The 22,612-nt window shown below is 40.7% G+C and overlaps 1 protein-coding gene across 1 annotated transcript in view; it reads left to right on the forward strand.

Annotated features, from left to right (window-relative positions):
• Nucleotides 1–22,612, forward strand: part of col12a1b (collagen, type XII, alpha 1b) — a 149,133-nt gene that overhangs the window by 105,624 nt on the left and 20,897 nt on the right. Inside the window, 12 exon segments of the mRNA XM_083934198.1 lie at nt 4,344–4,496; nt 5,891–5,965; nt 8,324–8,463; nt 10,166–10,289; nt 10,375–10,518; nt 10,654–10,818; nt 10,907–10,945; nt 11,056–11,194; nt 12,059–12,201; nt 13,305–13,414; nt 19,771–19,929; nt 21,576–21,653. Of these exon segments, the coding sequence (XP_083790324.1) occupies nt 4,344–4,496; nt 5,891–5,965; nt 8,324–8,463; nt 10,166–10,289; nt 10,375–10,518; nt 10,654–10,818; nt 10,907–10,945; nt 11,056–11,194; nt 12,059–12,201; nt 13,305–13,414; nt 19,771–19,929; nt 21,576–21,653 (1,469 nt within the window).

Here is a 22,612-nt window from a genome sequence, read left to right on the forward strand (position 1 = left end):
CGAAGCAGGATGCAAGTTTTGGCGTGGATTGAAAGCATCCGACCACCAAGCTTTTTTTAATTGGCATCTCTGCCTGCAAAGATTACATCCTTTTCAATTATTGTGGGTTCATTTTGAATCCCATCTGGTTCGTATACGCACACAGACGGGTTAGTGGTTAAAGAGGAAAAGCATTAAGGGAGCATCAATATTTAAATATCTATATGGTAGCCATTAGGCGTTTGGACCGCTGTGACAGGCTGCCAGAACAAATTTGGGTCTGCTAGCGTGACACAGATGATAGCTCTAAACAATACCAGAGGTGAGAGGCAGCAGGCGGCTCTTGAGTCAATAAATCACTCAAGTGTTTGTTCTCAAGTGGAAATGCAAACAGCGGTTCGTGACGATGGCAAGAGGTGGAAAAAGTGAGAGGCTCCAGGTCTTCTCCGTATGTTTTAAAAGCAAAGTGAGAACAAGAACATGTGCAGAGTTACCTAATAACCATCTGAAATATTTCAGGGATTTGTATTTTGTCAACATCACTCTCTGTACAAATCTTCTGTCTGGATAAACGATGGCCACTGTTCTGGAGGAGACAGAGCCCAGAGGCATGTGTTTCCCAAAACAATTTATATTCAGTGACTTTGCTCCTAAAGTTGTTGATATTACATAGCTCAGTCTGAACGTGACAGTCCCTCTGACTTCAGACTTGATCTTTTCAGGCCCAAAACACTGAGACGCAGCGGTCATGGTCACCGACGGCAGCTGTCTCTGCAATAAACACGCTTTTGTTTGTTTGTGCGTACGAGACCGTACAGTGTAAATAAGGAAACCTTATTAGCAATATATCACTGCCCAGTCGTGCTGAGACGTAAACATTTCACTGGAGGGGTCAGTTGTTGGGTTTGTCCAGGCTTTCTGTGGGATTTAAGCAGCATCTAATCTTTTGTTTTCCTCGGATAGCAACATAACAGGAGATACATCAACAGAACTACAGATTAACTGTTTCCCTGCATGACACAGCTGTAGTGACTTTTCACATTCATTTCAATGTCATTTTAGCTGTATTTATTTCAAAACAGGACTTTTCACAGACAAATCAAAAATAAGGAAAAATAAAAACAATTAGGAGACACAACTTAAAGGCCCTGAAAACATGTTTCCGGTCCTTAAAGTGTACTCCTGCGCAAAATCATCCCACATAAAAGCAAAGCACCAACCCAGAGTGACTTACCAACTGTCCCTGGTACCAGCTCCTATCATAGAAAAGTCCATTTAAAGATTCAAATTCAATCCAAAAGGAAGGAGCCCATTGGTGCTTTGTTTTCATGTGTAGGGACTCTCATCATGCTACTGCAGAGATTTTATGTTTTTTCCTGAGCAGTATTAGTGGTTAAAAAAGACGTTTTAACGCGTTCACCTTACTGCCCCATGCTAATCAGTGTTAGGCACATCCTGCTGTCTGAAATTCTACCGGGATTTCTCAGTTAATAGTTGTTACATGAAAAAAACTGTCTCAATGGCTAATTTGATGTATGTAAGTGCTGAAAAAGACCATGGGATGATTTTGGGCCGGAATTACTCTTTAAGTCGGAAGTAACTATTTTCAAATACTATTTCTGTATATAACAACGGTCGAATATGTGAACCTTTTAGGATCATTTTTTCACCTTTTCATCGATGGAAAGCAAATCTGATCTGTTCAAACACTAGAGCACCTTGCAGAAATACAAGGCTTGGACCTAGAGATAGTACGCTGAAAGGGAGCTACGTCACGACTTAAAGGCCGGATGCAATGTTAATGGAAAGCTGCAGTGGGCTGCAGCAACGATAACTTTTAGAGGTGAGGTGTGGCCAGATAATACCTGCAGCCAATCAGGATCATTGTCCTGATGACATGTTGACCTGTTTATAGAAGAGAGCAACACATGAGGCCACGCCTCCATTCCAGTGAAAACCAACTGCCGGCTTTGATTGGCGGTAAATACAAACCTCGCTGTAATCTGTGCTGATTTCGCTTATTTTACATTAACCGGCCTGGAAACCTCCTGCAATGGCTAACGTCAGTCAGGCAGACAGCTATATTATGTTGACACCAAATGTTTGTCCAGTTTACCGGAGGAGAAGTGGGTAAACGACCCCAATCAGCAGCCAGAGGTTACGTAACCGAACATTTATTCCTACCTCACTGAATCACCAGGTAATGCAGGCCTATGTCAACGATCCCTTTCTCTGTCGTTAATATCCTGTCGTTTTAGTTTAGCTCTGTGAAACCAAACAAACAGTCGAGGCTTTGTCCACCTGAGGTTAAATGAGGGTGAAAATGGACTGTCTTTCTCTCTGACACACACATCATTCTGTCATCTTTCTGCCATCATTCTATCAATACATATGGAAATATTACTTGTTTTTTCCATAGACTGTAGTGTATTTCCTCAAATGTGATCAAATTAATTTTTAAACTAAATTATATAATTTATTATATATTAAATTATAAACTGAGCACTCACTCCTTTTTTTCCTATTAGCGCCTGTACAACACTGAGGTCTTCTGCTTTGTTTTCACCAGCGAGGGGGCACGGCCTTTTACGTGACGTAGACTTGCTCTCTTCTGGGTTGTGTTTTTTGGCGTAATATGAGCAATGTGAGAATAACTTCATCTGTTTTTCAGACTCTTGTTTTGGGTTAAAAACTACTAACATTGGTGGTGCTAGTTTAGAATGTTAGGTGAGAAACGTACCAAACTTCCTCCCTACGCTGAGTTTCAGGTGTTTAATTCTCCATACATTTGTCTGTCTTGATACGTCATCTACTGTACCAAAAAAAACAACAAGAAAACAGAACAAAATCTAATCATAAATGCACATACATTAATACAAATAGACGTATACATTATTCACAGTTTTCTATTCCCGCCTACAAAGCCTAAGTGCAGTAACTACGAAATTAAAAAACTGACTGTGATGGGTTACGATTAACTGGTTTGTCATCATATATTTTTTTTATCCTTCATACCTTCAGGCCCAAAACTGTGCAGAACTGATGTTATTAGTGATTTTGTATTTACTGCACCTTGTAGGGCAGTATATCCACTGTTCATTGTAATGTGAATTGAATAAGCATCAGTTGCGGAATAGTGCCCAGTTTTAGCGTTTTTATACAAGCAAAATATGCTGTTTAAAGAGATTTAAGTGTAGTGTTTTCAAGGTTTGAAACATGCTTTAAATGTTCTGTTATATGATAATGTCATATATAATATAACAGAGAAAAGCAGATTTGAGAGTGAAAACATGTAGTGACATTTTTGATCAGAACAGTTGGTGGTTTTATTTCTGTGTAGCTAGTTTTCATTTCATTTGTCGTCCTTCTGTAGAAAGCTGTCTCCAAACATCATCTTGGTTGTTGATGGAACAATAACATCTCATTTAATGTGATGAACAAGTGCCATATGTTTACTTACAGGGTTCTTGGGATCCTTAAAAGTCTTCCAAGCCATTGAATTCATTAATCTAAAAACAAGGCCTTAATTATTAATAAAATGTCTTAAATCAAACTTCCAAAGGTCTTAAAAATGTAAACACATGGGAAGTAGGATTTTACCATTTATTTTCTGACATTGTAATTAGTCTCAGATCTCTAAATGTTTTGTAACATGTTAGTTTTTAAAAATATTTTACCGAATGCCTCTCGCCGTATTGTCACACATATCATAATAGGAGAACCACCAAAAAAAAAAAATCATGGTTGCAGCCCAGAATGTAGAGCAGATGCACGTTTCTTTAACGTTTGTTTTAAGTGAAATTGGTCTTCAATTTCATTCCAGGTGGCATAATTACATCTTTAAAAGCCTTGAATTTAACTCACTTAAGCTGTAGGAACCCTGACTGAACACTGAGTATTGTTCAGTATACAAATGTGTAATTTACCACAGCTGTAAGGTGCTGGAAAAACAAGAAAATGCACCTTGAAGTGCTTGAATTTGACTTTGGAAAAGGTGCAGGGACCCTGGATTTTAAAGGTCACTCTAAATATGGCACACAAACCAAGTATGTATCAATAAATCCAGATATATGAGTGAAATGGAGCACAGAAACAGTAAAAATAAAGTCCAGGCTGAACCCAGTGGGCCCAATTGTTCTGTTTAAAACAGCACCTGGGGAAGTCATTATCATTAATGCTATCATACCTCTGGAGATATAATGATGAATACCTCTATAATGATAAATATCTTTCTTTTCACCACTGGGTGTGTTTAACAAGAATCCCCGAACGTCCGTTATTCATTAAAACAGAGTCAACGTTTCCCTTGAGTCCTCCGTCTGATTACATGAGCGATTAATACCATTGCGTCCTTCCTCCTGCAGCCTCCAGCAGAGGACAACATGAGATCACCATCCCTGCTGGTCTGCCTCAGTACTGCTTCGACGGTCTTTCTCCTGACGCTCTGTACACCGCCACCGTCTTCGTTCAGACGCCGAATCTGGAGGGTCCAGGAGTCAGCGCCAAAGAGAGGACGCGTGAGTGTTTGTTTCAGTCTGACACACGGAAATGTTACTCTTTAAATTTGTTTTATATATTTAGAGACTAAAATGTTTTTATCTGAACACAAGTCAAAATAATTACCCAGTCTGGGATCATTAAAGTAATTCTAATTCTAATTCTAATTCTAAGTCACTGGATAAACTGTGGTGGAAAGTAACTAAGTACATTCACTCAAGTACTTTTTGAGATACTCGTACTTTCCCTGAGTATTTCCATTCTTCTTCTTCTGCTAAACTTTAACTTAATGGTCACACACACTACTTTAAACTTGTACTCCACAGCTTTACATTACAGATTCAGATTATTATAAGTGATGATGAATAATATTAGCAACCCAGCAGCATATAGCATATAATTAGCTCTTTATTTTCCACACATGAATGCATCAATAATTATAAACCAGTAAAGATCCATCTTGCTTCCAGTCATTACAGTCTACAGCTCAAAATGTGTAACTCTGCAGGACATAGTAATAACGTGAATGCATCAATAATTATAATTATACAAAAATATAATGAGCCATTCTGCATGACTGAGTAAGTTTTATTTATTAGCGCCACTGTTAGAAAAATAGAAAAATAAAATAGGTTCTTTAGAGTCATATAAAGTGTTTGTATACAGTGTGTATATATATATATATATATATATATATATATATATATATATATATATATATATATATATATATACACACGTATATATATTAGAGCTGTCCGTTCGATTCAAATATTAAATCATGGTTAATTGCATCATTGTCCATAGTTTAATTAATTTCTGTTCCAAATTTACCTCAAAGGGATATATATATATAAATATATATATATATAAATATATTTTAAACTAATAAATATGGCAGAGGACAAATATGCTGCTTCATGCATGTTTTTTATTTATTATTAAAGTTATTATGGGGTTCACTTCAACAGCCCTATACGATACAGTATATAATTAAATGTCCATTAAAGGCATTTCCACCATAATATACTTTAATTCTTGGTATCAAGTTATTTTTTATTACTGTCATTGTCAAGTTTTGTTATTGTATGTTATGCCTTATATATTTCTACTTGTTTTGATTGACTAAAATCCCATACATATGTACATGTAAACATGTGTCCCATTTTTAAAAATAACCAAAATACAAAAAAATATAAATAAAAACATGATGCATTAAAATCCATTAGAAAATTAAGTGTTTACACTCTAGAATTTTCCATAATATGTGTTGAAAGGAAACGTCATGACTGTGATAACAAGCTCCATTTTCCTGTGAACTGGAGTTGTGTGAGTTTTAATCCAAAGCTACAGCACGTTTACAACTTCGTTTATCACAAATGTGTTGACGGCACTTTGTTTGTGTTTGTCTCAGTGGTGAAGCCGACTCCAGTCCCAACACTCCCACCAACCCCGACACCTCCACCCACTATCCCCCCAGCATGGGCAGGTGAGGTTACCCACAATCCTTTGCTCTCAGTTTTCTGTCGATGCAGACGGAGAAATTCTTCTTTTATTTATGAAATTATTTTGTGATTATTTGCAAAAGTACTTGTGAAATGATTGTTATCTTGGCATGTACTGTATGGTGTTGTTGGTTTTATGTTGTCTGTGTAGTATTTATTTTTGTTGTGGAAGATTCATATCCTGTACAGGAAACGATTTTTAAATTACATTTTCATTAAATAAAATCAAATCATTGCATTTCAAACTTAATTGCATAAAGCAGTAATATTATTGGCTGAAAGTCATGATGACAACAACCTCAGTGTTCCCATGTGTCCTGGAAACCCGGAAATTAAGAAGACTAAGATTTGAAATAGTTTAAAATGACCAAATATCATGGGAAAAAAATATATTTGTCCTAGAAAATGTTATTTGTATTATAGCCCCTCACTAAATTCGCCTACGTAAACCTTGGTTTGTATCAGTCAACACGGACACGTCCATACTTTCCAAAACCAATCGGAGAAGAAAATGTGTCAATACTACGTCTGTCGGTAACTTAAAGTCATAATTCATTATAATTGAGACACGTTGTTTCAAGCGGTTTCTTTGGCGGTAAGATGTAATGGCAGGCGAGCTCCTGGAACTTCATCTCCCAGAGTGCCTTTGGAAACCGAACAGTGTCGACTATGTGACGTCACTAAATCTGCGGCTCTCACCTGCAGTGATGCGGGGGGATGCCTTCACATGCTCCACACTGACAGGAGGTCCGGAGAGAGAAGAGAGACGGCGTAAAAAGCGTCACTAAGGCTAGGTTTACACGTGGCTGGCTGTTTTCATAAACGCAAATTTGGTCGTCTCTGTTTTCAAAAATAACATCGTGCAAAAATGTGCGTTTATCAGAAACATTTTCATTGACACTAACACGTGTATATATGCTGTCAAGAGCATGACAAACCTGTAGGTGTCAGTGTACAGAGAAGCTCAATGATCCATGATCACCACAGACAAACGAAAATGGAGACACAGGTTGCAACCGTTTCACCGCACGCAGGTGTAAGTTCTGGAGCACACTGTGACATCTGCTGCATTCTGTGACATTCTTTTTTTTTTTTTTAGAAAGAATCGTTTTCAAAGGCGAATTCTCCGTTTGCATGTAAACGAAGGTCACAGAAGGAAATGTCTCTGTTTCTAAAATAACTGTGGACGTGTAAACAGGGCCTAACTGTGCTGTGCATTTGATTTTAGCGTGGGAAAGTCGCCGCAGACACTCAGATTGGGTTTCTCTGCAAAGCAGCAAATACAAGTGCTTTTATTAGTGGGTCATATGATCAATCACCTTTGTTTTAACTCCCTCTTTGATAGATAGTAACTTAACACACAAATAACTACATGGAAATATTACAGATTATATCTTTAAATGGCTATATTTTCAAGAAAAACTCCTGGAAAATGATTTGTTAAAAAGAGTGTGAACCCTGCAGCCAACTCAACTCAACTCCACATGAGCTTCATAGAAAACGTCAGAACACAAGTATGACGTGTTACTCCTCGTCCTGCTGAATAAGAGACCAAACCATCTCCTAGCAGGTTAAATATCAAGTTAGCTCTTTTGCCCGTCAGCTGTAAAAAAGTAAACGGTTTTAAAACGTGTCTGCGATTGTTTTGTGCGAAGTGTTGTGTCCTTGAAGGCTCAGTCACACCAGTCAACAAATCTGAGAAAAGGATGTTTAGGGATGTCAGAAAATAAAAGATAAAACGTGATAAAATGCTGTCACGTTCAGAAACGTCCAACATCTCCGCTCTCCCACGAACCACTGTGAGGAAAACCAGGACTGAATGGATCAAGCCTGTTCATTCAAGCTCCGCTCTGATGGGAAACTCCTCCAATGCAGCGCTTTTTTGTCTTTTTTGGCCAAGGCAACCCTTTGAACACCGACTGCTTCTTCTGGATCCGACTCGTGCCAGCAGTGAATTAATAGCCGCCACATGGGCTGCTGGCTCTGCAGGGCGCGAGAAAGAGGAGATAGACCTGTCCAAAGAATCTGTTTGTGTCTTTGTGTTGTGGGAAAGTTGTTTATGAATCTCTGACTGGGGGAAAAAAGATAGAGAAGACATGAGGCAAAGATTATTCAAAGCTTTTTACTCCGATTCATTCGAGGAATTAACGAGAGCTCACTTTCCCTTCTGGCGTCCAAATGTTTTGTTTTGTTTTTTTATTTTATCGGTGAAGCCCATAACTTCTAAACGTGTCCTCCATCACGTCACTTTTCTCAATCGTTTTGTTTGTTGCAAACTTTCCTTCACGGCTGGTGTTTGTGGCCAGTGGACTGACTTGGTGGTGTGGTTTTCTTTGCCTCAGTTTGCAGAGGAGCCAAAGCAGATGTGGTGTTCCTCATCGACGGCTCCTGGAGCATCGGCGAGGAGAGCTTCACCAAAGTCGTGCACTTCGTCTCCGTCATGATCGCCGCCTTTGACGTCGTCGGACCCTCCGGGATGCAGGTTTGTTTTGATCCAGCGGAGAGACACAATACACGTACAGGTTGTTTTTATCTACACAGTTAAAACATACAGGGATAAAGCTCATGAGAGGTGTGAAGGGGAGGGAGGGAGGGAAATATGAAAATCATGAACATCGGACGAGAAAAAAAACACAGAGGGAACTTACAAGCGACCAATGGGAAAGGATGAAGAAAGGAAAATAAGTTAATTAAACTTATCTGAGTTCTGCATATATGTTACAAAGTGGAAGACTTCATGTTTTTAAAATCCTACATTTCTACATTTTGCAAAATTAGGTGCAGACCAGATGGAAAAGGTACAGACACATGTTCAGAGATGCATGAACGCCAACGTCATGTTTGCAGTCTAGACTGAAGATGTTTAAGAATATTGATGAGGGTTTAATGAGGATTGATTTAAAACAACAGGGACTGATGCCCGACTTAAACGGGTTCTCATTATCATACAGATATTATTTAAAGTTTAAAAGTTTAGTAAAGGTAGAATGAATTAGTGGCACCAATGGAACAAAATTACAATAATGAATATGAGGATAAATTAAATTATAATACAGAAACATGCGTAATAAGAGTGGGGGAGGAGAAAAAAGGAGGAAAATTGTGGATTTTTGAAATGTTTCAAAGATGAAAAGGCGTTCTGGTAATCTCTTTAATATGTAAGTTGAAGTTGAATCAAAAGTGACACCATGGTTTTTGATGGAGGGGCTTAAAGAAATTATACAGTTTTCCAGCAGCTCTTGTTGGGTGCACCAATGATTAACAACTCATTTTTATCCGCATTAAGGAGCAGGAAGTTTGATGACACTTCACTGAAAATGATCTCCAGAAAAGAGTTTTCATGAACCTTCTACAAATACATTCTGGTTCAAACTTTGGTTTTTATATCAGTTCACATACTACAGTGTGTTTATAGATAAAGTCTAGTAGCATATTGTAATATTGTGATATACACCAACTCTCATGATAAATCCCTGCTCATCTTTTTTAAAAAACAGAAATTTGTTGAAAAACACTTGCAGCTGAACCCCCAAAGACTCTTCTGGCCATCTGGAGAAAGAAATATTTAGTTTGCTGCACAATAACAAAGATTTGTAACTTATAATAGTGTTATATGTATCTGTATTAATGTCAGTGACACAAGTGGGGAATCAAACTTAACTTTGCATATTTTCATACATGATAACTTGTACTAACCCTTGGATGGTCTTCACTTCTGTGGCTCTCTGGTATCCCTTTGGTCAAATTGACCCGGGACATATTCAGGGCTTTAAAAACATGTCTGAAATAACATTTTACTTCATAAACCATTAACATATACTGTATAATCTTTATCTGAATTTCAAACAAAGGAGATAACATATATGTGTAATGGTTCTAATCGGTCTTTACTAAAACACAATTAACAATGGAAGAGTTATTTGTTTTTTTGTGGTGCTGGTGGACCCATGACAGAGGGGAAAGAGTGAGAGCAGAAACAGCTTCTCTCTGCCTAGATTATAATAATGTAGCATTGTATGTGTGTTTCTGTGTATGAGGGTCGAACTGATCTGGAGAACATATAAAGGATGTAAATGCGTACCATAGAAGGGTTAAATAGAAACATTCAAACTGTGATTTTTGGAGTTTTTGTTATGACGTGATTACTCGTTTCTAACGTCGGTGATGTGACTTTTTCCAAACAGGTTTCATTCGTGCAGTACAGCGACAACGCCAAGACAGAGTTCAGGCTGAACGCTTATCAGGACAAAGGTGTCGCCATGTCAGCTCTTCATCACATCAAGTACCAAGGAGGAAACACCAAGACAGGTGCGGTCACACTCGCCACAGCCTTAGAGACAGTCGGTCCGTCACTCAGCTGGTTTTAATCACTCACTTTCACTCTGTTGAGCAGGGGTGGCGCTCAAACACACCTACGAGAAGGCCTTTTCAGTGGAGAATGGAATGAGGAGGAACGTCCCCAGGGTGGTGGTGGCGATCACGGACGGACGCTCTCAGGACGAGGTGAAGAAAAATGCCGCCAAGCTGCAGCACGCAGGTAACAAAACTTTTGTGTTTGGTTTCAGTCACTCTAGGATCATTCGATTGACTTGAGATTACAGCAGCTGATTTATACACTGCCTCTCAACACGCCAAACTAATCTGTGACTCCATTTCTGCATCCCGTCTTCAGGTTACAGCGTTTTCGCCATCGGTGTCGCCGACGTGGATTTCGTGGAGCTGCAGTCAATCGGCAGCAAACCCAGCGACAGACACGTCTTCGTCGTGGACGACTTTGACGCTTTCGACACCATCAAAGAAAACCTGATCACCTTCATTTGTGAGACTGCAACTTCATGTAAGTTTGCACCAAATCCACTGCAACAACAAAGTGTTTCAGGCTCTGGTCTCCACCGTTTCTGATGTTCTTATTCTTTGTCCCACAGCGTGTCCCCTGATTTTCCTGAATGGATTCACTTCACCTGGTGAGTGCAAACACTGACGTAGGAAGTTATTTTGGAGAAATTCTTCACCCAGCTTCAAATCAGGCCTCAGTGAGATGTCCGTGTAAAGTTACTGCTCTGTTGTGTTTCAGGCTTCAGGATGCTCGAGGCGTTCAACCTGACGGAGAAGACCTACAGCTACGTTAAAGGCGTCTCCATGGAGCCGGGCTCCTTCAACAGCTACGCGGCTTACAGACTGCACAAAAACGCCTTCCTGACTCAGCCCACAACGTGAGTCTCACATGACGCAACTTTTATCTTGTCTGCAGTTTGATGACAAACATAATTTCTCTCTTTATTTACTTGTTCTTTGAGAATTTCTTGGAACATTGGTTGTTTGTGTGAAAAATACAACTTCAGCTGTGTTCAGACTGTTTGAGCTCTTCCTCTTTACAAACCAGGTCGTTGGATTTAGGACTTGACTGTCCTGCAGTTATTACAGACAGTGAACTCAACACAGAGACTTGCTGTGGTCCCCGTTGGTAAATGGCATTGAGACAATGTTTTTTTGTCTTACAAGTTTTTCTTAAATGTTATTTTTAAAAATGCAAATGAGGCTTTATCTAATGCTTAATCTACAGTCACCAACAGACAAAGTGAAGACAAACAAATGTTTTCTGAACGAAGACATAGAAATAGAAGGAATCCTTAAAAATAGAAGAAGAGCCTGCTCTGCAGTAAGGGAGAGACAGAGATCAGAAGAAAAAGTGGAAGGAGTCTTTTTTTCGTCAACAATATGGTAGGTTTAGAATGGTTACAGTTAGCGTTTAATGACAGTGGCGCCGTCTCGTCATCGTCTCGTCATCGCCTTGTCATCGCCTCTAGAAAAGGTTGTTGATGAACGTATTTTCATCATAATGATCGTTAAACTAACAGCGGTCACGATGCATTTAGCTATAAGAAGAATTCTGTCAACACATACAGGAACACTTCATTCTTCATTTGTTTATCACAAACATTCAACATCAACACATCTGGAGATACGTGCTTTTCCAAAAGTAACTAAACCTCTTGAGAAGTATAAAGTTGCAGAAAGAGTGAAGTAAAACCCCAAAAATGAATGTAACATGCGGTCTCTTTGTGTCTCCTGATCAGAGAGATCCACCCTGACGGTCTCCCTCACGCATACACCATCATCCTGATGTTCCGCCTCCTGCCCGACTCGCCCACCGAGGCCTTCGACCTCTGGCAGGTGTCAAGCAAAGACCACAAGCCAGAGACGGGCGTCACTCTGGACCGTAAATACCACTCTATTCTTTATCCAGATATGTGTGTGTGGAGCAGCTGTGTGTGTGTGTGTGTGTGTGTGTGTGTGTGTGGAGAGAGCTGAGTGGTGTGTAACTAGCCTGCGTCGGTCCCTGTTGATAACGAAGCCGACGAGACTCTGGTGGTGTCATCATCCGGCCTCAGCTGGCTCTCGTAAAGGCTCCGACTTCAGACTGTCAGCAGGAGTTTCAATGAAAATCCTCCAGTTTTGGTTGTTGAGTAACAAAAGTTGGACGACTTTGAGGTTTAGATCCTCTACAGGGAGAAAACATCTGCATTATTAAAGGAATAGTTTGTGAAATATGCTTATTGGCTTAAGAGAGGGAGACGACAGAGCCAAAGATAACTGTTTCCTCCTGTCTTTGTGCTGAGCTGAGCTAACCCTCTCTTTAACCTACAGATACGAGCCGTTTGACTTCCTACTCCACGCCAGAAAACCAAGCAGATTGTTTCTCCCTGCAGAGGATCTGAACCTTCGACTTCGTCCAACTTTTTATCACTTGAGAAATCTGGGAACTCGAGCTGGCCGATGTGTTTCAGATTAATTACGACAAATATTTTAAAGTCACATTCGAAATTATCAACTTGATATTCAGAGCACTGAACTGGATCAACACTGACTGTAAACCTTAGAGTCAGTGCTCCAGGATTAAGAGCGCCACAGTCCACTTAAAGGGGAATTTGGAGCTGGAGAAGTTTCCTTTCTCCTGCCACGCTTTGGTGTGTATCTACTGATGCAGGTTAGGGTCACAGTCACTTTAGCTAATAGCATTAGCTTAGCATAACCAAGTGTGTTCACTCTTGGAGCAGCATGTTTGTGTAGTAAAATCGTCTTTGGTAGGATGTCTTGTCCTCTTTGTCTGGCAGTAGTGACAAACTGCACCCGATGGTCCGAAGGTCCAGTGTATCTGGAGTTATTAGGATCCATTTGTAGCACAAATTGTCTGCATCCAAAGGGAACGTTAGTCTGTGAAAGCTGCGTGAAGTGGAGCTCCACATGTTGCACTCCATCACTTTTAGTGGATGTATATTGTCGATGTAACGTCTCTCTCCCTGTCCCCATCTCTCTGCGCAGCCTCCAGTCAGACCGTGTCCTTCTACAACAAAGACACGCGCGGTGAGATCCAGAGGGTCACATTCGACAACGATCAGGTGAAGAGGATCTTCCACGGAAGCTTCCACAAGGTAAAAAAAACAGCAGATTCAAACAAGACAGAAGTGACAAAACCTGCTGCATCAAACAGATGCTTGGAGCTGCAGTCTGTGGATGTTTTGAGTTTGAATCATATTGAAGTCAAACTGAATGAAGCTGGTTGAATTATATCATTATATCTCCTCTTCTTAACATGGCACATCAATGCAATCGCTGCTCTTTTGCTCTGTCTGGACGTCCCGAGGTCATGCAGGTCCCTGCGGATGCCTGAGATTCCAAATGTGTTGTATATTACAGTGAGAGCACCTCACATGCAACTACAGACGTGTTCTTGCAGAGTTATGTGGGCTGAGACAAACAGATGGTCCTCTGCAGGTTGTTAAAAAAACGTAGAGCTGACGGACTGACGGAGGCAGCCGTTATAAAAACCATCAGTAGACAGTCTCTCACGTTGAATTGGTTGGGTTCAAACATTAAGCCAGAGGTGCAGGGAGGGACAACTATGCTGCAGATTTTCACTTGTTTTTTTAAAAAGATAATTGTTGATTTAAATCCAGTCCTTGTGTGTAGATCAACATTGTTTGGCTTCCCTTCGTTGTAGACAGTAGCACGGAGCAACCTCCGCACTGTTTCACAACAACCTCCCAAAACCTGAGTTTTTTTTTTTTAAAGACTGAAATACAGAACGTCAACATTATATTCTGGGTCATGGTGGATTGTTGTCAGTAACGCTGTAGTCTGCCTCTGTCTCGCTCCCCTGGCTCTCGTCATCTGTCACTGTTCAATTAGATTTTCTGTCAAGTCCTCTGCATTCTTCATGTGCGAAATTGCATTGCATTTCATCAGTCAAAAACAACGACATCATCAAAACCATGCAGACGTCCCATCAGGTTGCATGAACGTGTATTCCGGTCTTAAATATATACATGCAAATGTTGCATCCTGTCTAAATGGGTTAAATTAGTAAATTATCCATTTAAGAGTTAAAACCCTAACTTTACAAACTGCATGTTCACCAGTAGATCAAGTTTCTTCTTGTCATGTAAATATCATTTTATTTGAGACGTCTGCATGATTATGTTCATATGACAGTCTATTAAAGGTCATGGTAGGTAAAAAAAAACAAAAAACCAATGCGGAGCCGGAGGAGGGAGAGTTATTCCGCCATAAAAACAAGATCATTTCCAAGATTAAAGTCGTAAAAATACGAGAAAAAAACTCTTATGAAGCGGCCACATTGGTAGGATTAAAGTTATCACACCACAGGCGCCGCCGGTAAACAGGGAACGCCACATGCACATGCTAGTGAGGAAGTATGACATCACTAAATCTGATTGGAAAGTATAATTTGTTGAGGTCATCACTGCGTGCATGATACACAGCAAGCAGCGGCGTCTGCGGTGTGATGATGTCAATCCAGTAAAAGTGAGAGAAAAGAGACACATTTGCGTAAATTTGTGAATACAAAATTAGAGAATTTTGAAGTTTTCAATGTGTGAGTTTTTTCTCTGAACATTAGCTCCCTCCCACGGCTCCGTAATATATATAATGTAATATATAATTATATATCTACCTATAATGATCAGTAATACGCTGTCGTACGTTCAAGTTTACAGATCATTCATTCATCCATTTCGCAACATGATTGCGCCTTATTGGGCCGAATCCAAAATAAGACGTTTGATGTTCAGAACCTGGAGATTAAGTTTTCTCTGAAGGACTGGAGCCACAATAGTTTGAAGTTTTGGTTTTTCTTCTTTTGCTTTTTCTTTATGAGGAATGTCTTCAAAAATACTACCACTTAAGATTTAACTTTTCCGAGAGAGCGCTGCGGCCAAAATGGCAGCATGATGTTCTGACACCATACAATGCAAAGCCAACGTGAAAAAACCCCACAAAGGGTTGTTAGTGCAGCAGCAATAAAACAAGCTGTCTTTTGTTTGGCTTGAATCTCAGAGACTCTGCAGTGCAGCCCTGGCTTCACCAACACTTTCTAATCAGAGGGAATGTGTTGAACGCTGTAGCGGAGGTCAGAGGCGTGCGCTGATGGCGGCGCTCATTTATAAGGCGTCCTGCTGCGGGAGGGGAGCGGTGTGGACAGCAACAGAATCACAAAGTTTCACAAGCATCCATGAGCTCTTGTGCACTGCAGTCTCTGCCGGGACGCTCGCCCGGAAAATATTGTGTCACTTTTATTACTGTTAAACAATGACATCAGAGCGGCTGAGGAGCGCCAGCAGGGGTGGCGGAGCTTCTCTTCTCCATCCGTCTCTCTCTCCTCCACGCTCAGGAGGTCTGGCCTCTGGTAGCAGACCATGAGGGGATTCTTATTACTCTGCGGTTTCACCTCCATGTGTGCCTCTGTTCGTTGCGACTGCTGCAGGGGCGCGGCGTCACTGTCTGTGACTGAGATATTACCTGCTGCACTGTGGTGATGGCTGATGCTCTGAGCAGTCTGCTGCATATGTTTCTGTGTTTCCCTCTTCTCTCAGGAAGGAAAAACGCAGGCAGGAGAGGCTTTTTTTCAGAAGGAATGAAATCATATTTTAGTTTGCGATGCAGAAGGGATCCCCTAGGCGGAAATTCTTAATTTATCTCCGTCCCTCCAAAAGAGGTCAGAGGTCAGAGAGGACCATAAACCAGGTAGACTGTCTGCAGATCAGTGTCAAGCTCAAGTATGCTGCTGCTGGGTGGACACATACACTTCCTGAACCCTTGATTGACCCCTTCACTCTGAACCCACCGGTGACAATAAAAAATAACTGAAGAATCATTTTGTAAAGATTAAAAAGCCTGTCAGGTCGTTGCAGAAACAAACGTGATTTAGAAAGTCTGTTGTTTGGGTCTCATTGGCTTCATTGAGGGATGTCAAGGTCTGCCACATCCACACCGTCTGACTTTGTTAACCCTCTTTCCCCTTGCAGCATTTTAACCAACTCTGCACAGGATAGATGAGTTTAAGATCTGTTGTGGAGACCTGACGGGCTTCTGAGATTCTCTGTGGTTCGATGGGACCAAACAAGGTCACGGTAAAGATCCTCCCTGTGAGCTCTGCCATGGCTGAATGAGAAATAGATTATCGGCCCTGCCAGTAACTCTCAGTAGAGACTTCGCAAGCAACAACAAAAACAAAGACAGGAAATAACGATGCTCTGACTGATGGGAAAAAAAACTTCAGAAGATTAAAGGAGCTTCAGATTCAGAAGAAAGAAAGTGTGACTCTTTCCTACAGAGCCAAGGTCAAAGATGACTTTCCTGCAGCATGCACGACCTCAGCACACTTCAGTACTCATAGAAACATCCTTCTGTAACAGCCTGTAACTCAAACAACTGTCAAATGGTTAAAGGTGCGTTCCGAAAGTGTCCCGAAGAGCCTGTGAAACACTTTGTCAGGGCCGTTTTTCATTGGAATCTGTCCAGTTATTTTAGGTACAGTTGCCCCGGCACATTTATCTATCACCTCGGCCTAAGCATCAGCACCAGAGACTTTTTACGCATCAAAAATAACATGAGGTTGAACAAAGGGCTGGGCGATAGTTCAATATGATCATTTTTCGTCTTTAAATGTAATCGTATTGTGATGAAATCATTTTTTTACACAGTAAAGATTCACACTGAGCTGAAATGGAAACACTGTGCTGCAACACGTGTTCTTGGTTTTATTAAAGCCATTCTTCTTTTAAGGAATTTGTAAAAAAGGATATCAATATCGGGATACCAGAATTGAAAACTGAATGTCTACCTGACGAATGAATATATGAGTTTCCAACAGAGCTGTCCCACTGTAACTGTAGTTCAAAAGACATCTTAAAACTAGATTTTAAAAATGATCAGATGTTTAGGCCGCTGAGCTTGTAATACACTGGAGGAAACTTCCCTTTACTGTAAGCAAGGTCTAACTCTAACTAAGATTTGCATGCAGGATTTTGTTAATCTGTTATCTGCACCCAGCATAGAACACCACTAATGCACACAGAGCAGAGTTAGGATGATACCCACTAATTATCACAATCCAAAAAGAGAGCTTTTAAGTTTTCTATTCACTTCAAAGTAAGAGACCCTGACACAAAACAAAGCCGTCGGCCAAAGGGGGACTGTGGAGAGAGATGCCCCCTCAGTCAGCTGGATCTGGGATAGAAACCCCGTAAGAATAAAGGAAGGAAAACCACTGGACACATTAGAAAGTGAATTGTAAAAAGATGTTTGTACATAAACAGAGAAGACACATCTGATCCTCATGAGACCAGAGTTTATCAGAGTTTCCTCTAAATCTCAGAGGTCTTGCCGTGGACCTGACCTGATTTAAATATTGGCAGGTTGAGGTCGATGCTGTTATTGGAAACTCATCTCCCTTAACTCCCACGGACAAGTGTTGATCTGCGGAGAGCGACACGCTAAAGCTTCCTCTGCTACCTGCTGACTGTGTGAAAGCTGCCGAGCATCAGATAACAGTGTGAACGGAAACACCACTGCGCTTCTGTCTTGGATGTCTCAGCCCCTCTGCTCCCTCCGCGGTCTGTGAAACAAGCCTCTGCATGTCCGCCGTCGCAGACTGACCGCAAGCAGAGAGCAACCCGTGGTTTTGCAAAGCCTTCCCTCTTTACAGAAGGACTCTTAACTCTGACCGGCTCTGAGGAAAAGTTGTTGTAGAGGCTTACCACAAAATGACATCATGAGGAGATGTGGCAAGGGAGATCTGAGTAAGGAGAAAAACACTGCGGTGTGTGTGTGTGTGTGTGTGTGTGTGTGTGTGTGTGTGTTTATGACACCCAATGCTGCCTCAGTGATTTTACAGTTAAGTGTCAAAAGTGTAGAAGATCTGACTTTCAGTGAGATGAAGAGGAAGGAATCTTGGGAGCTGTGGCGTCCAAATATTTGTTGCATTTCCAGCTGAAACTTTTTTGGGGGGAACAGGAGGAATCTCTGTGATGTGAGCAGATGTTGGTATGAAGCAACGCTGATTGAAACACACTGATTCCTCGTCTCCTCCGTTCTCCTGCATGTGACCCGGAAATTGATATTAGCGCTCAGGTTTTGAGGAGAGAGGGCGCACAAGTTGATGCCTCGTCTTTTCCTATTAAAGAGGCATGAATATGCGAACCATGTCTTATATAACTGACTTGTTTCAACTTGACTCCATTTTCCTCGCGTCTCTTCCTCTCATGTCAGGTTGGCGAGACTAAGATGCGAGGAGAGGTGACGAGGATGTACAAATGAGGGAATTGAGAAGAAAAAAATTGGAGACTATTTTTCCAGTAATGGAAATAACTAGACATTGATTGAAATGATTAAATATCCTGGAAATTATCTATGTTGTACTGGGAAATTAGGGACGACGACGTGAATCTGTAGGCTTGTTTTTAGTTTGAGTCGCTGCTCGATGTGACACTTCAGAGTGTGTTATAGAAAATAATCTTCTCATTTGATGTAGTTCAAAGTAGAAGTAGAAACTGTTTGATGCATGTAAATGTATGTTTGATCAGCTGTTTGCATGTAGAACAGCATTAAAGTTTTAATTTACTGACATCCGTCGAATATGATGTTGTGGCTCTGTTTAATACTGCCACTTAATAACAACAAATAATAAAAAATGCAGTCAAAACTTTCATTTTAAATGACCAAACAGCCATATATTCATATATATATATATATATATATGAGAAAAGGAACAAGATGCAGTTTCATACAGGACTAATATCACATGACCTCTGCATTTGGAGAAATATGCTTGAATTTTATGGATTTTTTTCTTGACAAATTGAAGACACGGCAGATTCAATTGATCACGAACGTCCTCTGAAGTTATTTCATGTTACCAGGGGTCTCCAGGTGATCCTGGTCTGCTGTGAACTCGACTGAAGAGAGCATTGATCAGTTTTAGTAAAGGCTTTATGGCAGAACAACATTGTAATGTTTCATTAGCACTGGTATGTATGAAGCAACCTCTTTAACAGCTCTGTTTTCCAGAAAAATAAAAGCAACGGTGATAAAAGCTGCAGTTTTTAGGGCATTTGGCATCTTCAAATAAGAGCAACGCGGAAAACGACCATTGAGGTGAAGAAGTTTCATTTTAAATCCCAGATTGCTCGCAGCAACAGGAATGAAACATAACTTTAATTTTCTTCTTTGTGCAGCCACTCCGATGCAGCAAGTTTCCTTCTAAATGAACACAAAGAAGCTGCTTTTCTCTCTGTTACAATACAGTGTTTCAATAAACAGAACTGCAGCAAAGACGACGGAGCCTGTCCCCTCTGAGTTATCTAATAATCTGCAGGCCATCAGGATAAAAAACAGACACAAGACTTGGTCATAGAACAAAGAATGTTCCAATAAAAATCTACTCTCCTTTCTCTTTCTTCTTCCTTTCTCTTGCTCTTTCTCTCTGTAGCTCCACATCTTGGTCTCATCCACCGGTGTCAGACTCAACATCGACTGCCAAGAAGTGGCTGAAAAGGAGATCAAGGAGGCAGGAAACACATCCAGCGATGGCTACCAGGTTCTGGGAAAGATGTCCAAGACCATTGGCTCCAAAGGAGAAACAGCGACTGTAAGTGAAGTCTTATACTGCAGTGCTCACACACACAGGAAACACTGTGAATCCACAAGGATTTCCAATGTATTTCACTTTGATTTGTAAAAGTGTCATTGTATCTGATGGACGTGTTAACAGATTATTTCTGGCAGTCTGCAAATGGTACAAAAACCCAAACAACAACAGTCAGACGTGATGAAAAGACAAAAGACAGAGTTCATCCATTGTAGTGAACGCATGTGGCTCAGAATTCCGGGGCGGAGAAAGTGAAGTGTTTACACACATTTTTAATCCAGCGTAGGAAAACGGCATGTGAGAAAAGTTTTAGAAAACGTTGCCAGCTTAGATCGTCCTGTTGGCAAAGCCTCACGGGAGCTGTAATGTGAATGCTGACAGAATTAATAAAACTGCGAGTGTTTAAAGCGTGAACGTCCAACACGTTCTCAGTTCCAACTCGTCAAATACGGCAGCTTGGTCAGCGGCCCTCAGCGCCTGGTACCGACCCACAAGGCTGATACGAATCGTGAATTCACAGATTTAGTTTTGGAAACATGCCGTTTCTCGCCTCTGTCTGATGAGGCTTGATTTTTCTGACGTAGATCATTAAATTAGCAAAATGAAATGTTAACAATGACTCAAAAAATTGCTCCAAATAACTACAACCAGCAGCGTACTCATATTCGCCCCATCGCCGCCAACCCGTTCTCATCCTGTCTTGTCACATTCAGCCGCTTTGTCAGGACTCTTCAGCATCACTTGTCAACCCTCTTAATGTTGTGAAGTAAAACAGAACTATGTGGGTGGAGTTAAAATATTTTTTTAGGTAACTTCAGTTTCACAGAATGTGAACTGAGGCCTTCCCGTGTTTTCCACCACCCTGACCTCCCCTCTACACGGACTCTAACTTCTGCAGCTCTTTTTCTGAGCATCTCATATTTCCTGATAGTAGCTGAAAGCCACGTGCGTTTCGATCTGATTCTCAGGGGTTCCTCTTGTGCTTCGGTATCAAACTAAAAAGGCTGCAACAAAACAGCGGTATTTGACTGTTGTTTTAACCCAAACCACCATCTTTTCCTAGACCTAACCACATAGTTTGTTGCTTGACCCTGACACTAACCAGCACGCTGAAAAAGCGTCCTGATGTGACAAGTTCAGAGTGAGAATGTGTTTCCATTTCAGAATATGGAGGAAGAAAAAACAGAAAAGTTTCAGCTAATCAGAAACACATAATAACAAACCCGTGTTTTATAGTCATACAATATACCGTTTTGTTTCTTTTTCTTGTTGTAGTCTTGTGATAAAACAGTGGATAATTCCCTGAAGTTAGCAACATGTGTACACAGCAGTTTCATGCTAACGTTAGCTAATAATAGCAACTGTTTGGTTCCGATTTCAACCTTTTACTGCTAAGAGAGAAAGCGATTTACCTTCACTTTAAAGGAACACATGACTCAAATTCTCCGTCTCTAGTTTGAACATGAACTCAGATCAGCAGCATCTCATTAAAATGAACATATTCAGTGTTGTATATAAAGCAGCCGACAGGAGACGTTTCCTGTCTCTCTCTGGGCTGATGGTACCCTGCTGTGCTGCTGCATATGAGAGACACATGTACCATAACAACATTTCCATGTTTTCCTTTTTGTTCCATCTCTGCACAGTTCCAGCTCCAGATGTTCGACATTGTCTGCAGCTTGGGCTGGACCAGCAGGGACAGATGCTGTGACCTCCCGTCTATGGTAAGAGAAACACAAGGCCTTTTCGTTGAACGGTGGTGAACCTTTCTGCATCTCTGTCCGTCAATCACCTCCTATGTTCTTTACATCTCTCTGGATTACAAATTACAGAAGGTTACAAGTTAATGTAACCTTCTGTTACAAAGCAAATTGCAAATTACAAAGCAAATTCAGTCAAAAGCAACTGGACTTGGTTATTTGTCTAGGAAGACGTTTCACCTCTCATCCAAGAGGCTTCATCAGTTCATGTACGCATCCGACCAGACTGGGACTGGACCAGGACCAGGCTGGGACTGGTCCGATAAGAGGTGAAACGTCTTTCTAGACAATTAACCAAGTTGCTTTTGACTGAAATTGCTTCGAGGATAACGATGACCTGGACAAATGAGAACACAGGCTTAAGTAAATGAGCTGACGTTGTCTCTCGTCTGATGATGGAAATGTGTCTTCTACGTTGTGACCAGAGTGTGTGGATGAAGCTTTGGGTTTTTTCAATTTTACAACTTGATAGCTTTTTAATTCCTCCGCGCTTCATGCTTCACTGGTTAGCACGTAGAGACAACACTGCAGCTGTTTCATTAGAATGAAACGACATAAAGTGAATCATAAATCATAAATTAAATTTTTAAAAAGGAGCACTGTTGAGGTTTTTTTTTATTATCTTGTTGTTAAACTGTATATTGCATTCAAACGAATAGTTCTCTCTAGCGACTCGCTTTCTCAAACGTGCATTGGTTTCAACCTGGTTGCATCTCTGGTAGGCGTTATGTGCCAAGAAGCTGTGACAACATGTCATCCAATACTAATACCTCGACACGTTTTCTTCCGGTTATGAGGTACATTGTTTCAAACAAACTTCAAACTTCTAAATAAATTTGTTCATAGTTTTTATAGACTGAAGGAAATGGAAGCCTCCACAGAGCTTACCTGTCTTCTTTAAATACAGATAAGAAATGATTCAC

The sequence above is a fragment of the Echiichthys vipera genome, assembly GCF_963691815.1.
Source record: "Echiichthys vipera genome assembly, chromosome: 19".
NCBI lineage: Eukaryota > Metazoa > Chordata > Actinopteri > Perciformes > Trachinidae > Echiichthys > Echiichthys vipera.